General features: G+C 53.7%; 7 protein-coding genes across 8 annotated transcripts; 4 read left to right on the plus strand and 3 right to left on the minus strand.

Moving 5' to 3' along the window:
- Positions 1-3,171: 3,171 nt before the first annotated feature.
- Positions 3,172-3,492, minus strand: KRP23_4603 (uncharacterized protein; the record flags this gene model as incomplete). The annotated part of the gene is made up of 1 exon (XM_067889581.1): positions 3,172-3,492. The coding sequence occupies one exon, from the start codon at positions 3,490-3,492 to the stop codon at positions 3,172-3,174; it is 321 nt and encodes a 106-aa protein (XP_067748728.1).
- An 809-nt stretch (positions 3,493-4,301) lies between these two features.
- Positions 4,302-5,126, plus strand: KRP23_4604 (Bidirectional sugar transporter SWEET7; the record flags this gene model as incomplete). Its single annotated transcript, XM_067889582.1, has 1 exon — positions 4,302-5,126. One exon carries the CDS (start codon positions 4,302-4,304, stop codon positions 5,124-5,126), a length of 825 nt encoding a protein of 274 aa, XP_067748729.1.
- A 420-nt stretch (positions 5,127-5,546) lies between these two features.
- Positions 5,547-6,368, minus strand: KRP23_4605 (Bidirectional sugar transporter SWEET10; the record flags this gene model as incomplete). Its single annotated transcript, XM_067889583.1, has 1 exon — positions 5,547-6,368. One exon carries the CDS (start codon positions 6,366-6,368, stop codon positions 5,547-5,549), a length of 822 nt encoding a protein of 273 aa, XP_067748730.1.
- A 1,382-nt stretch (positions 6,369-7,750) lies between these two features.
- On the plus strand, positions 7,751-8,572 carry KRP23_4606 (Bidirectional sugar transporter SWEET10; the record flags this gene model as incomplete). The annotated part of the gene is made up of 1 exon (XM_067889585.1): positions 7,751-8,572. One exon carries the CDS (start codon positions 7,751-7,753, stop codon positions 8,570-8,572), a length of 822 nt encoding a protein of 273 aa, XP_067748731.1.
- Positions 8,573-8,855: 283 nt separating this feature from the next.
- On the plus strand, positions 8,856-10,276 carry KRP23_4607 (Serine/threonine-protein phosphatase Pgam5, mitochondrial; the record flags this gene model as incomplete). Of its 2 annotated transcripts, none has more annotated exons than XM_067889587.1 (2): positions 8,856-9,197; positions 9,287-10,276. In XM_067889587.1, 2 exons carry the CDS (start codon positions 8,856-8,858, stop codon positions 10,274-10,276), a joined length of 1,332 nt encoding a protein of 443 aa, XP_067748733.1. The 2 variants fall into 2 exon arrangements, with proteins under 2 accessions (XP_067748733.1, XP_067748732.1); XM_067889586.1 differs by having other exon boundaries at positions 8,856-9,191.
- A 520-nt stretch (positions 10,277-10,796) lies between these two features.
- On the plus strand, positions 10,797-11,134 carry KRP23_4608 (uncharacterized protein; the record flags this gene model as incomplete). Its single annotated transcript, XM_067889588.1, has 2 exons — positions 10,797-10,947; positions 11,037-11,134. The coding sequence occupies 2 exons, from the start codon at positions 10,797-10,799 to the stop codon at positions 11,132-11,134; spliced, it is 249 nt and encodes an 82-aa protein (XP_067748734.1).
- Positions 11,135-11,680: 546 nt separating this feature from the next.
- On the minus strand, positions 11,681-12,529 carry KRP23_4609 (NADH-cytochrome b5 reductase-like protein; the record flags this gene model as incomplete). The annotated part of the gene is made up of 1 exon (XM_067889589.1): positions 11,681-12,529. The coding sequence occupies one exon, from the start codon at positions 12,527-12,529 to the stop codon at positions 11,681-11,683; it is 849 nt and encodes a 282-aa protein (XP_067748735.1).
- Positions 12,530-12,840: the final 311 nt, after the last annotated feature.

A 12,840-nucleotide genomic window follows, 5' to 3' on the forward strand; every position in this document is an offset into this window, starting at 1 on the left:
AAACGTTGTTTGTGCACAAGGAAGTTCCGATTGAAGCATTGATTCGGTACGAGGAAGCTACATTAGAGATTTGTACAGATCATCCTGTCCTAATTGGTCCCTCTCATCGCTGATATCCTGTTATAAATGATATGGTTTCAATCCACCGACTTCGTTCCCAGTCAGTAGTATACAGACAGCTGATATCCCTGTCAAATGTTAAACTTGATATCACATCGACCGAAAATTGATGAGCAATATTATGGTTAAGGCGCATCTAGAAGTCCCTTCTTGAGCCCTTTACTGGCTACTAATCTGGTGATTGAAGTCTGTTTCATCGATTCCTCCTTCTCCAGTCTGAGCTGCTCCCGCATTCGGCTTTGAAGGGAGCGAAGATCTCTCATGAGTTTGTCTTCCAAGTCTGGATGATCAGCAAGCATGAAGATAACACTGCGCACTGCGCTCACTTTTTGCTCAGTGTTTTCTTCATACGAATCACCCTCGACATTCAGGTCGTCGTCGTGACTCTCATCTTCCTGCAGTGGCTCCCCAGATGACATTTCGATGAAGAATGCATCTGATGACTCGTCCAATAGCTCCATGTCGGTGACTGTTTCTATTTTAGTGTTGTCCTCGGCGGGGTTGCAGATAAATTCGTCAATCTGCATCGGGTCACGAATTCGCAAACGCTGCATGCACGACACAATTTCACCAGCAATCAGTTCGTCAGTCTCCCGGCAGGAACGACGCGAAGACGATCGTCCAAGTATCAACTTTGTGTGGCGAAAGCAGTTGAGGACAAGATCCCCCTTGATTTCTCTCCAGCATGACTTTACCCACTTCATTGCCAGCAATTGATCCACTGCGTAAATGTCCCTGTCGACGCCTTCCTCTTCTTTATCGAGGGCATGTTGTAGCTGGCGGTGACGGTAGCGTCTTTTTAGTGCAGCAATTATTCCTGCATCCAATGGTTGCAACTTGGAGGTAGTGTTGGGGGGTAAGAAATGAACGGAAACGCTGCGAAGCTCCAGTCCCGTAATGATATGCGACGACGCATTATCGAGCAGCAACAACACTTTGCGCATTTGGTTCTCCATGTCGTTATCAAAAGCTTGCAGCCACTCACGAAACAGCACGGCAGTCATCCACGCCTTTTTGTTGTTGCGGTACTGGAAGCCCAGTTGTTCACCAGTTTTTTTCTTGAAGCATCTTGGTTTATTGGCATGCCCGATGAAGAATGGTTCGCGCATGTCGGAGCCATCAGCATTGCACGCAAGTGCCACAGTAATCCGAGTCTTTCTTTTTTTGGCACCTTCGATTTGACGGGCTGCGATGGTTTTGTCAGGACACAACTTGTAGAACAGTCCCGACTCATCAAAATTGTACACATCTGCCAGCGCGAAAGGCTTGATAACATCCCGGAGGCGCTTGATTTGATCAGGAATCGAGGAGGTGTCCACTGATCCACTCTCACCATGCACACGAAAGCTCTTAAAACCATGTCGGTTTTGAAATGATTGAAGCCACCCATTTGAGAATCCAATTCGCTGGTCCTCAGCGATTTCTAGCTTCTCCAGGAGACGCAATCCCTTTGCTTTAACCATGTTGCCATCAAGCATGATGCGGCGAGCCTGGCAATGCAACACCCAGTTAGCAAGCGCCTCGTCCAGCTCTGGAAAGTTCAGCGGCCTAGCACGCCTGGTCTCGCGATCTTCATCCCGAACTTTCAGGAAGCGGTCACTTTGCTTGAGGATCGCTGATATGGTGCCTTGAACAGGCTGCTTCACAAGCGCGAACTCACGCTGCGCCCTTTCAGCTAGTTGCTCCTGCGTTAATGACGGAGAATCGCGTTTCCACAGACAGATCTTCTTCTTGTGGTCAAACGTAAGGTTGCCGACGTGCTTTGTCTTCCTCCCCATGGTAAAATACCAAATGAGCATTTAACGGAGCTATTCGCGAGGTATAGAAGCCAAATAAAGAGGACACCATCCTCGCGTTCTTACCCGTCCTCCTCTATCTGATATTATTGCTATATCTGATAGTGGTCTGGTCCACGGCAACTATTAGTTAGGACAGGATGATCTGTATGGCTCAAAAGCCGCAAAAATCATGTGTTAGGGGTAGGTGTGTTTCAATACAAATAGCAAGATGTTCGCAAAGAGGGGTCACTATTGAGGTGCTGTTTCAGGCAGAGTAAGCTCTACTTTACTACAAAAACTGGAGTCATCCATCGAATGCAGACTCACTTGTTTCCATATTTAACCGCCTCCCCCCCCATTCACCGATGTCAAAGGGTACGACAAGTCTGAAATCCAGAGGCAATACATGAATGTCGGCTTATTATTTGATGAACTTTCGTGTGTTTCAGTGTAGGAAAGTGTAAAGCACTAACGAGGGGAGCTGGCCTTGCTCCCGAGGATTTCTTGCCGTAATGTATAGAGGAAAATCAAAAGTGAGAGCTGCTGCCCAGTCCAGACAGGGTCTGTTCGTGCAGCTCTCTCAAGTTTAACCATTGCTGGTCGCACGCATTGCCCTGCAGTCCGCACGCACTTCAACACTATTTTCGTGAACCCAGCGTCTGCATCCAATTCGACGGTGTTCTCGAAGGTGTTATTGAGTACGCCCCGAGGCTTCGCTGTTCCAGTAAGCTCTCACTTTTCGTTTCGCTCCGTCAAGCGCACTCGTCCAGTCTCCAAGCTCCAGCGCACAAGCGCCATCCTCCGCGGAGGCGAGGAGGAGGAGGAAGAAGATCGCTGAAGGGGTCCCGAGAGCCCGTTGTTCGCTGCTAAGGATCTACCCGCCACATCTAAAAATGCTATTCTTGGTGGACCTCCCAGCGCGGACGTAAGGCTTGAGGAGAATGCTGCGTCGACTCGAGAGCTGTTCAACGGATGTCACGTCACGCGACCTGCATGACGAGACTGAGCACCGTCCACGTTTGCTTCAAGACAAGACTAGCAGAAAAGTTTTCTAGTGTCGCCGTGTGCCTATCTGGAGGTAGGGAAGGTTGCATGGCGATAGTCGGCTCAGGCATTAACCATTTCGGACTCTGTAGGCTACGTACCTATAGGACGCCCTTCGGAGAATAATGGATTAACAAGTACAAAGTACAACTCGCGTAGATTTTCCTTGTGCTATGGAATAGAAGGATGTCCCGTTGAGATTGATGAAGCATGCCGATGACGCCCTGCTTCAGTCCCCCATCGCCTCAGATCTCCTTCCATTAGTTAGCTGAACGCCTGCAACGTTGAGTTGAAGAGCGTCTGGGTCATCGTGGTCCAGCCGCAGCGGGTGCGTCTTCGGGTTGTAAACGATGTAGAGAACGATATTCACAAAGCCGACCAAAAGGCACATGACGTTGCCAGCGAACAGGAACCAGCTCGAGATCATGGGGCAGTACACAATCCACATGACGTTGTTCAGCGCGCCTGCAGCCACCATCGGGATCGGGATGAACGCCGCCGACTTGTAGTGCAGCACCTTCATCATACGCTCGAACGGCGAGCTGAACATGCTGACACCAGCCAGCACGCCCAAGATGCCCAGTGTCGTGTCCACCCCGTCGTTCGACTGGTTGGTGTACCCGGCGTGGCCTAGAATCGCGTACACTGTGATGAGACCCAGGATGGTGGCGCCAATGATGATCCTTTGGAGCGTTTTCTTGCGGTCGCGGGCGAACCAGTAGAACGTGGCGAAGTTGCGTCACCACTGACGTGGCCAATATTAGCAAGTACTAGTACATGCACTTGTGTGTTGGACGTGAGTCACTCACATCCTTCTTCACTCACTGAGTTACGAAGGTGGCAAGATGGGAAACCATTTCTTGATGATGGCCCCGTCCAGCATCGAGCACGGACGCGTTGCTCGTGTCCTACTTCTGATTGGGTTAATCTTCGAGCATAGGTTGCGTGAAATATTCTGGTAACCATAACATACGCTGTTGGCGGCCAACTTGGCCGCAATCTGCGTGATTGGAAGAGGTTACCATGAAAAGTGTTCCCAATCCAGGGAAAAGCCATCGGGCATCCAATCTTGAGCGGGCGTCTCGTTGGTTTTGCACGTTCTTGTGGTCGTTAAACGGATATGCAAGGCTTTTGGTGCGCTGACTCAGTGCTGCTGAGGGCAACCCGAAGTCGCGACATACGGTACATGTACGATGCATCGAGTCGCCCATCTCGGCCTTCCTCTCTCCATCTACCCGCCACACGATTGTGGCAAGTATTCTTTCCAAAAACAAGCTTGCTGCTGTTCGTCTCATTTTACTATTCACCCGGTGGAGCACAAGTACGAGCAGTTAGAAATAATCCATCGCCGAGTTCGACATGTCCAGCTCAGTGGAGTCCGTCTTCCGTGTGATCGCAGCCGGCACGTCGCTTATGATGATTCTGAGCCCCACGCCGGCGGTCTGCAAGATCTACAAGACCAAGTCCATCGGTAACACCAACATCGTATCGCTGGTATCCTTGTTTGCCAACTGTCACAACTGGATGCTGGAGGGTCTATTGACCAACAATTGGTTCCCGGTCTTTTCCACCTTCTTAGCCGGGGAATTTATCTCGCTCGTTTATATGTTCGTGTTCCTGCGCTACACGTCCGACAGAACGCAAGCCTTGCGAGTCATTGCTGTGTACGCAACCGTTCTCTTGATCATCACTACGTACGCGGTGCTGGGCGGGCTCGGCGTTTTCACGAGTATCAGTAGGGACACCGTGAACTCTATCATGGGCTACATCGCCGTGTGCGTGTGTTTGGTGCTCTACAGCTCGCCGTTCCTCAAGATCAGGGACGTCATCAAGTACAAGACCGGCGTCTTCATTCCGATTCACATGGTGATCGCTGGCACGTTCAACAACACAATGTGGATCATATACACGCCCATGTCTGGGTTGTGGTTCCTCTTCGTGGCCAACGCCTGCTGCGCGGCGCTCGGCGTGGCACAGCTGACCGTGTACATGATCTACCACCCGAGCAAGCACCCGCTCGGCTACGGTGCGACGCTGGATGATCTGCTCGAGAAGGAGAGGAAAGAAGACGACACCATTTCGATCGCGATCGAGCGAACAAGCATTCAATCGGCCGACAAAGCGTTTCCGCAGAGCCCCATGTACCAAATGGTCAAGTCCCCGCTGGCTCCGCTCCGTTCGTAGGGCGATCGAAAAACAAGCAGTAAGTTAAAATGGAGTTGCCTCAGAGAGCGCTGCCTTCGCCGACACACCCTTTACATGCTCAGAACGACGAGCCATCTCGGCTTGCGTTAGGTGACCGCCGGTGGCACCGGCTACTGTAGCGCGCCCATTTAACTATGAAAAGTTTTGCGCTATTGCATTGTTTTCCTCAATCCCTGATACTTTGAGCTGTACCCACCGTATTCATCCTATGACCTGTCTTCCTTGTTACACTCGACAACAGGCAAGTCAGGTGAGTCATCGCGCTGCTTGCCCTCGGTTGTTCATGATTATCAGCCGGGAAACGGTACACAGCAAGGCATGGTTAAAGTGCGTCTTATTGCCACTAATCCAAAGCGAATACATGTAGGAAGCTCAAACGTGGACTAACGAAAAATAAATCTACACACGGCTGCTGACGTCTGCAATGGGCGAGTGCATCATGTTGTACACGGGGCTACGCAAGGTCTGCTTGCTCTTGGTTTCAACATCGCTGTCGTCAGGTAGCGGTTGAACGCCTGCAACGTTGAGTTGAAGAGCGTCTGGGTCATCGTGGTCCAGCCGCAGCGGGTGCGTCTTCGGGTTGTAAACGATGTAGAGAACGATATTCACAAAGCCGACCAAAAGGCACATGACGTTGCCAGCGAACAGGAACCAGCTCGAGATCATGGGGCAGTACACAATCCACATGACGTTGTTCAGCGCGCCTGCAGCCACCATCGGGATCGGGATGAACGCCGCCGACTTGTAGTGCAGCACCTTCATCATACGCTCGAACGGCGAGCTGTACATGCTGACACCAGCCGACACGCCTAAGATGCCCAGTGTCGTGTCCACCCCGTCGTTCGACTGGTTGGTGTACCCGGTGTGGCCGAGAATCGCGTACACTGTGATGAGACCCAGGATGGTGGCGCCAATGATGATCCTTTGGAGCGTTTTCTTGCGGTCGCGGGCGAACCAGTAGAACGTAGCGACGTAGATGATGGCGATGATGTCGGACGTGAGGAAGGTGGCGAACATGGGGAACCAGTTCTTGACGATGGCGCCGTCCAGCATCCAGACGTGCGCATTGGCCACCATGCAGACGAGCGGCAGCACGGACGCGATCCCCGTGTCCTTCTTCTGGTAGATGCGGTACATGGAGGGTATCATGCTCAATGTCACGGAGATGGACGTGATAGACGCCAGCACGCGGAAGAGCGTCTCCACGACAGCATTCACCATGGTTGCTAGGGCGCTGGGGTTACGAGTGGGAAGTGTGAGCGTGGAAGGCGCAGGTAAGCACTAGTGCTCGACGACGCAAACTGTGGAGTGATAATTCGATGGGCTGTGGTGAAGCGACGTTGATCTTTCTGTCAGCCCAAGTCGTGTTATTCAGGTGTTAATCTCGTTTAGCCGATGCACTGAATGAACTGAAAACAGCGATGCCTGGCACGCAATCACCAGATTGGATGAGCGACGAAACGAATCCTAATGCTTATGTTGCGTCAAATGCTCTGGTAAGCCATAAAGTACAAAGTACGTGTCGTTTGACGCAATCTGCAAGATTGGATGAGCGACCGCTGATATGGTGTAGGCCTCCGCAGCCGGTCGTAGCGGCGATCACCGTCCGTGGTTTTCCGTTCCCGTACCGTAGTGCTGAGCTTGTGAATGGAAGGCGCTCGTTATTTTCTGGTAAACTTTTACTTAACATTGTTGTAAATTGTCCTACAAGCGAAGCGGACATATTCACCGGATGAACAAGAACTGACTCAGAGAGACCATGAACAAATACACAAGTTTTTACAATGCGAACACACAGAGTCTGATGGGCCGACCCCGACGCTGTTGATACCCAGCGACGCCGTCATCGCATAGCGAAGTGACGAACGTTTGATCCGTCCCAATGAGGATCTTGCAGCAATTCATGCTTGAATTGTTTTCGCCACCACCCGACTGCATCAACTCGGCTCAGAGGATGATGCGAAAGGTGGCGTGTTAAGATGTGCGTTGATAAGTACAGGAGGTCAGCAGGATGGTGGTAGCGACGCGAACGCCTCTCGCCTTGTTGGTCTGGTAGGTCGAGGGGGGCTATGCGAAAGAGCTAGGACTTTGATCACCCAGGTGCTGCTGAGTCAGCAGTGCTGACACAGAGCCTGAGAAGACCGAGTCTTTCGAATATAGGGGCCCAAATGGAAAGTGAGGAGAGATTTCGACGCCAAACGCTGTCTGCCACAGACTGTACTGTGGCCCACAGTACGCTGGGTTGTGTGCGTGGAGTCCGGCGATCATTTGTAGCATCGGCTGAGTAGGAGTGGGGTGTCAATCACTAAAAGCACGGTAAGCTTCGGCGTGAACCTTGTCGCTCAGTAACGTGCCCGACGACACACACCACCACTGCCCAGTCTGGCTCAACGTCCAGGTTGAGATGACCACCTGCGGACAGACAACATGCTTTTGACTGGCTGAGGCCAACGTCGCTTCACCATCTTCAAGCACCGAACTGTCCCACTCGTCGCAGTCAGTCTCTATCTTGCGACGCGGAGCGCAATTCGCTCCTGTCGCTGCTATTAAGCTCGCCACGCTCGACTCGAACTCCTCCTCCACAGTCCAAGACCATAGCAACAATGGTGAATGCTGTCGTGGAGACGCTCTTCCGCGTGCTGGCGTCTATCACGTCCATCTCCGTGACATTGAGCATGATACCCTCCATGTACCGCATCTACCAGAAGAAGGACACGGGGATCGCGTCCGTGCTGCCGCTCGTCTGCATGGTGGCCAATGCGCACGTCTGGATGCTGGACGGCGCCATCGTCAAGAACTGGTTCCCCATGTTCGCCACCTTCCTCACGTCCGACATCATCGCCATCATCTACGTCGCTACGTTCTACTGGTTCGCCCGCGACCGCAAGAAAACGCTCCAAAGGATCATCATTGGCGCCACCATCCTGGGTCTCATCACAGTGTACGCGATTCTCGGCCACGCCGGGTACACCAACCAGTCGAACGACGGGGTGGACACGACACTGGGCATCTTGGGCGTGCTGGCTGGTCTCAGCATGTTCAGCTCGCCGTTCGAACGTATGATGAAGGTGCTGCACTACAAGTCGGCGGCGTTCATCCCGATCCCGATGGTGGCTGCAGGCGCGCTGAACAACGTCATGTGGATTGTGTACTGCCCCATGATCTCGAGCTGGTTCCTGTTCGGAGGTAACGCGCTGTGTCTGCTGATCAGCTCCGTCAACATCGTTCTCTACATCGTTTACAACCCGAAGACACACCCGCTGCGGCTGGATCACGATGACCCGGACGCTCTTCAACTCAACGTTGCAGGCGTTCAGCCGCTACCTGACGACAGCGATGTTGAAACCAAGAGCAAGCAGACCTTGCGTAGCCCCGTGTACAACATGATGCACTCGCCCATTGCAGACGTCAGCAGTCGTGTGTAAATCTAATCTATCTGCATGTAGTTGTGTTTGTGCTGCCTTTGTTTTCCAAACTTCAATTTGGTTTCCGAGCTTACAGCACTAGCAACTTCGACTTCAACTGTGCTTGCACTTTCTTACTCCTAAGACGCCATGTCCATACACATTTCCACTATGGTGGCTTAGGAGATAGCAGTATAGTCAGAGCGCTCGCTTCCGCCGATGTTGCCAGCTGCTGTGTAAGCTTGGCAGTAGAGTCAAGGCACTCTGCAAAGCGGCTTTCTACCGACACAGCAAAACCTCAGCAATGGAAGTCATGTCAAGTCCTGCCCCCGAGGACGACGTGCGGCCGTCGCACATGCTCAACTCGCGCCTGTCGACCGTCGACCACTTCACTCCCGTGGGCGACGAACTGGGGGCCACGCAGGTGCTGGGCGCCAGCCAGCAGGGCCCCCGCCCGTCCATGATGGCGTCCGTCATGAGACCATCCTCCATGATGCGGCCGTCCGTGGTCACGGACCTCAGCAACAATTTCTCCGAAGCCAAAATCCACGACGCTCATGTGCAGGTGTTCGCCAGCGACGTGCTCATGGAAGGGGAACTGTCCAAGAAGGGCGAGGCCGGGCTGCAGACCTGGAAGAATGTAAGTGTACGTCTTCCATGCCACAATTTCTATTCATGCTGTCCATTTCTAAAAAAACTTATTTGTGGTGGGCTATTTTCTTATTTGTGGCGCAGCGGATTTTCGTGCTACGCGGCCAGGAGCTCTCGTACTACACCATCGACAGCAAGCAGCGGTATGGCGCGCTCAAGGGCACGTGGGCCATTGCTGGCGCGTCGGTAGAGCGTCAGGACAACTCGTCGTTCAGCTTGAAGTTGGCCAATGGCAGCACTCGCATCATCGGGGCTCCTAATGTGCAGACGCTCATGGACTGGATGACAGCCATTGCGGTCGCTGCCGAGGCCCACATTGTGGAGCCCACGACGGACTTGTCGCTCGTGGACCAGAGCCGCACGACGCACATCATTTTCGTGCGTCACGGCCACTACGCGAGCTCGCAAACGCCGTCCGTGGACATGCACGGGCCGCTCACGGACTTGGGCGTGCAGCAGGCTCGAGCCACGGGCAGGTTCTTGCACCGCTACCTGACGGAGCGGATGGTGCTCAAACGGTTCCCAAAGTTCCCCGTGTACCACAGCGGTGTGCGGCGAGCACTTGAGACTGCGGAACGCATTGGAGACGCTTTCCCGCCGGGGGCAGTGCAACTCCGAGAGAATAAACTCTTCCGGGAGGCCTGGCCGGGCAACCCGCTGCCGCACGGCAACCGCCAGCAGCTGGCGAGAGAGAAGCTGGACAATATGGTGGCGGATTGCGCCCGCCTCAAGATGGCGTACCGCACCATGTTCCGCCACTTGATCCCTCAAGACCTGCAGACTGAGGAACGCCCATTGAGCCAGGAGGACCAGACGCTCTACGCCAACACGTTCGGGATTCGCTCGACGCAGACGCGCGCGAACGACAGATTCCGCGTCGTCGTGTGTCACGCGAACATCATCCGGTGGTTCGTGTGCAAGGCGCTTGGCGCGGACCCCGACGGCACGTGGGGCCGCATGCGTTACAACCACTGCGGCATTACAGCCATGGAGATCGACAGCGTCGGCAACGTGCAGCTCACCTACATGAACCAGACTGGCCACCTCGAGACCACGCAGCTCTCCGAGGTGTAGTGTCCAAGTGACTTGCGCGCGTGATCGGAATATCGCAATGAAAGTTCGTTGATTGCCCGGAGTCAACCTGTTTGTATTGGCTTCGGCTCTGTGCATGTACATCGTAAAATTGCCTCACATTCTCCCCCTATGTCTTCTCCTGCCGATGCTCTCGCTGTTGTCGTTAGCAGAAAATCTCTTCGGGAAGGAGTTACATCGAGTGAATAGTGGCGATTTTCCGAATTCAAGAAAAGGTTTGATACTGCAGCACGAGGAATCCAATATCGAGGAGAATTACTACAGCATTCGCGGTTAGCAAGACAGCGCGAGTGCTACCTACTTCTCAACGATGAACCATTCAACGTGCATCACTTCGTCCACTTTGTTCACCAAACTAACGCACAAGCGGCACAGACCTGGGCAATCTACCGCTTTCACAAACCCGATTAGACTGCGCCGTCTACATTGTCTTGAGAGCAGTGCCAGCTTTTCATACCCCATCTCAATACACTTGGGCTTGGGCGTGCTGGCTGGTCTCAACATGTTCAGCTCGCCGTTCGAGCGTATGATGAAGGTGCTGCACTACAAGTCGGCGGCGTTCATCCCGATCCCGATGGTGGCTGCAGGCGCGCTGAACAACGTCATGTGGATTGTGTACTGCCCCATGATCTCGAGCTGGTTCCTGTTCGGAGGTAACGCGCTGTGTCTGCTGATCAGCTCCGTCAATATCGTTCTCTACATCGTTTACAACCTGTGTCTATCGCCATATCACCGATTCCAGGCGACAGAGATGTCAATGCCAAGAGAAAGGAGAGCCCAGTCTACAACAGTGTGCTCACCGAAAACAAAGGCTCTCTGGATGCCACCAGTCGAGTCTAAGGATACGGATACGCTCATAAGCTTGCCAAAAAAAAACATGTTGAATGCGCTGTCGAGCGATATGCGATCACCTAAAAGCAACCGTTTTGTTGGTCGTGCAGGGCTCATTACCACACAAAGTGATACAATACCTCGGGATGCGTCGAAGACTTTGCTATAATGACCGCACTTTTCGTAACGTTATTGCACGACTTGTTCAAAGGGCAGCGTGGACGAACTGTGTAGACTTTCCTCCCACCTGTCGGCCAATCTTACTCTTACGGGTCCGTGCATCCATGGCGTCGTAATGTTAAGAAGTGGAAGTGGACGAGAGTACTTGTCCATGTACTACGATTAGAGCAAGCATTGAACCACCGAATACGAGCTGAAGTGAGCTAACAAGCCAAGCTGCGCACAAGATCGAATTGAAAAGTTAAACCAGTGCGCTATATTGTTTTTTGCTGCAAGACTGAGCACTTGTGATGCACTGACAGTATGCGTTTATAGCTAGCTAGCCAGCTCCAGTCGCTGTGTACACGTCATTGGATCGGTCACTAGGCTGGCCGCCTAGAACTTGAACACCTGCGTGCCGGTGTAGCCGATCTCCTTGAGCAGGCCCTTGAGCTCGCCCTGGCTGCGGTCGGGGGCCTTGTTGCCCGAGATGGCGTCCATCATCGGAGGTGGGCCGCACACGCCGATCAGACTCTCGTCCGACGGACCGGGCAGCAGCTTCTCCACGAGCTCCTTAGTCACGTAGCCCGTGTAGCCCTCCCAGTTGGCTTCGGCCTTGTCCAGCACGTAGTGTACCTGGAACTGCGGGTACATGTACTGCAGCGCGTCCAGCTCATCGCGGAGGATGATGTCCTTCTCCGTCTGGTTGCAGAAGATGAGCACCACCTGCGTCGAGTCGTCGGGGTTACGGCAGATCTCCTTGACCACCTGCAGGGCCGGAGTGATGCCCGAGCCGCCGCACACAAAGCCGATGCTCTTGAACTGGTTGGGCTTGTACTCGAACTTGACGAACGGGCCCTTCATGGCCAGCTCGTCACCCACGTTGAGGTTCACGATGTGCTTGCTGAGCTTTCCCTTGGGGTAGCCCTTGACCACGAGCTCCAGCTCGCCCTTCTCGGCGTTCGTGTTGGTGGGCGTGTACGGGTGGATCACGGTCTTGCCGTCCACGCTGGCCTTGGCCATCAGGCAGCTAGCCACCGTGATGCCCATCTCGTGCTCCTTGCTGGGCAGCGCGAACACCAGGCGCTTGGTATCGTGGGTCACGTCCTCCACCTTGGTCACCTTGAAGGAGCGGAACTCCTTGGGGCTCAGCGCCACCTTGGGCTCTCCCTCGTTGTGCGCAGCAGTCGAGAAGCTGGCCAGGCCAAGGGCAGACGCCACGGCGGTCGCGGAGGCGGCGCCCATGGGCTGGCGAGAAGCGGAGCGAAGCACAGAGGAGAACATTATCGATCGGTCTTGGCAAAATGCGTAATGATGATCGAGCTTCCTGCACCCCTCATTATTCAAGGACCGTCCTACCTTTGAGACCGGCTAAAAGATGTGATTGGCGAGCTAAACTGCGAGCCAATCGTATTGCGTAAACGGCAATGATGACCTCCGAATTGCGTAAGCCGCCAAGCTGATCGAGGCGTGTTGAGTGCGCTTTGGTGTCGCAGGATTGGACTGGCGCTCTACGCGAGACTCCGCGGCGGGGTACGCTCCTCAGGGACGCTCTA

The sequence above is a fragment of the Phytophthora ramorum genome (assembly GCF_020800215.1).
Source record: "Phytophthora ramorum isolate Pr-102 chromosome Unknown Phyram_PR-102_s0003, whole genome shotgun sequence".
Lineage (NCBI taxonomy): Eukaryota > Oomycota > Peronosporomycetes > Peronosporales > Peronosporaceae > Phytophthora > Phytophthora ramorum.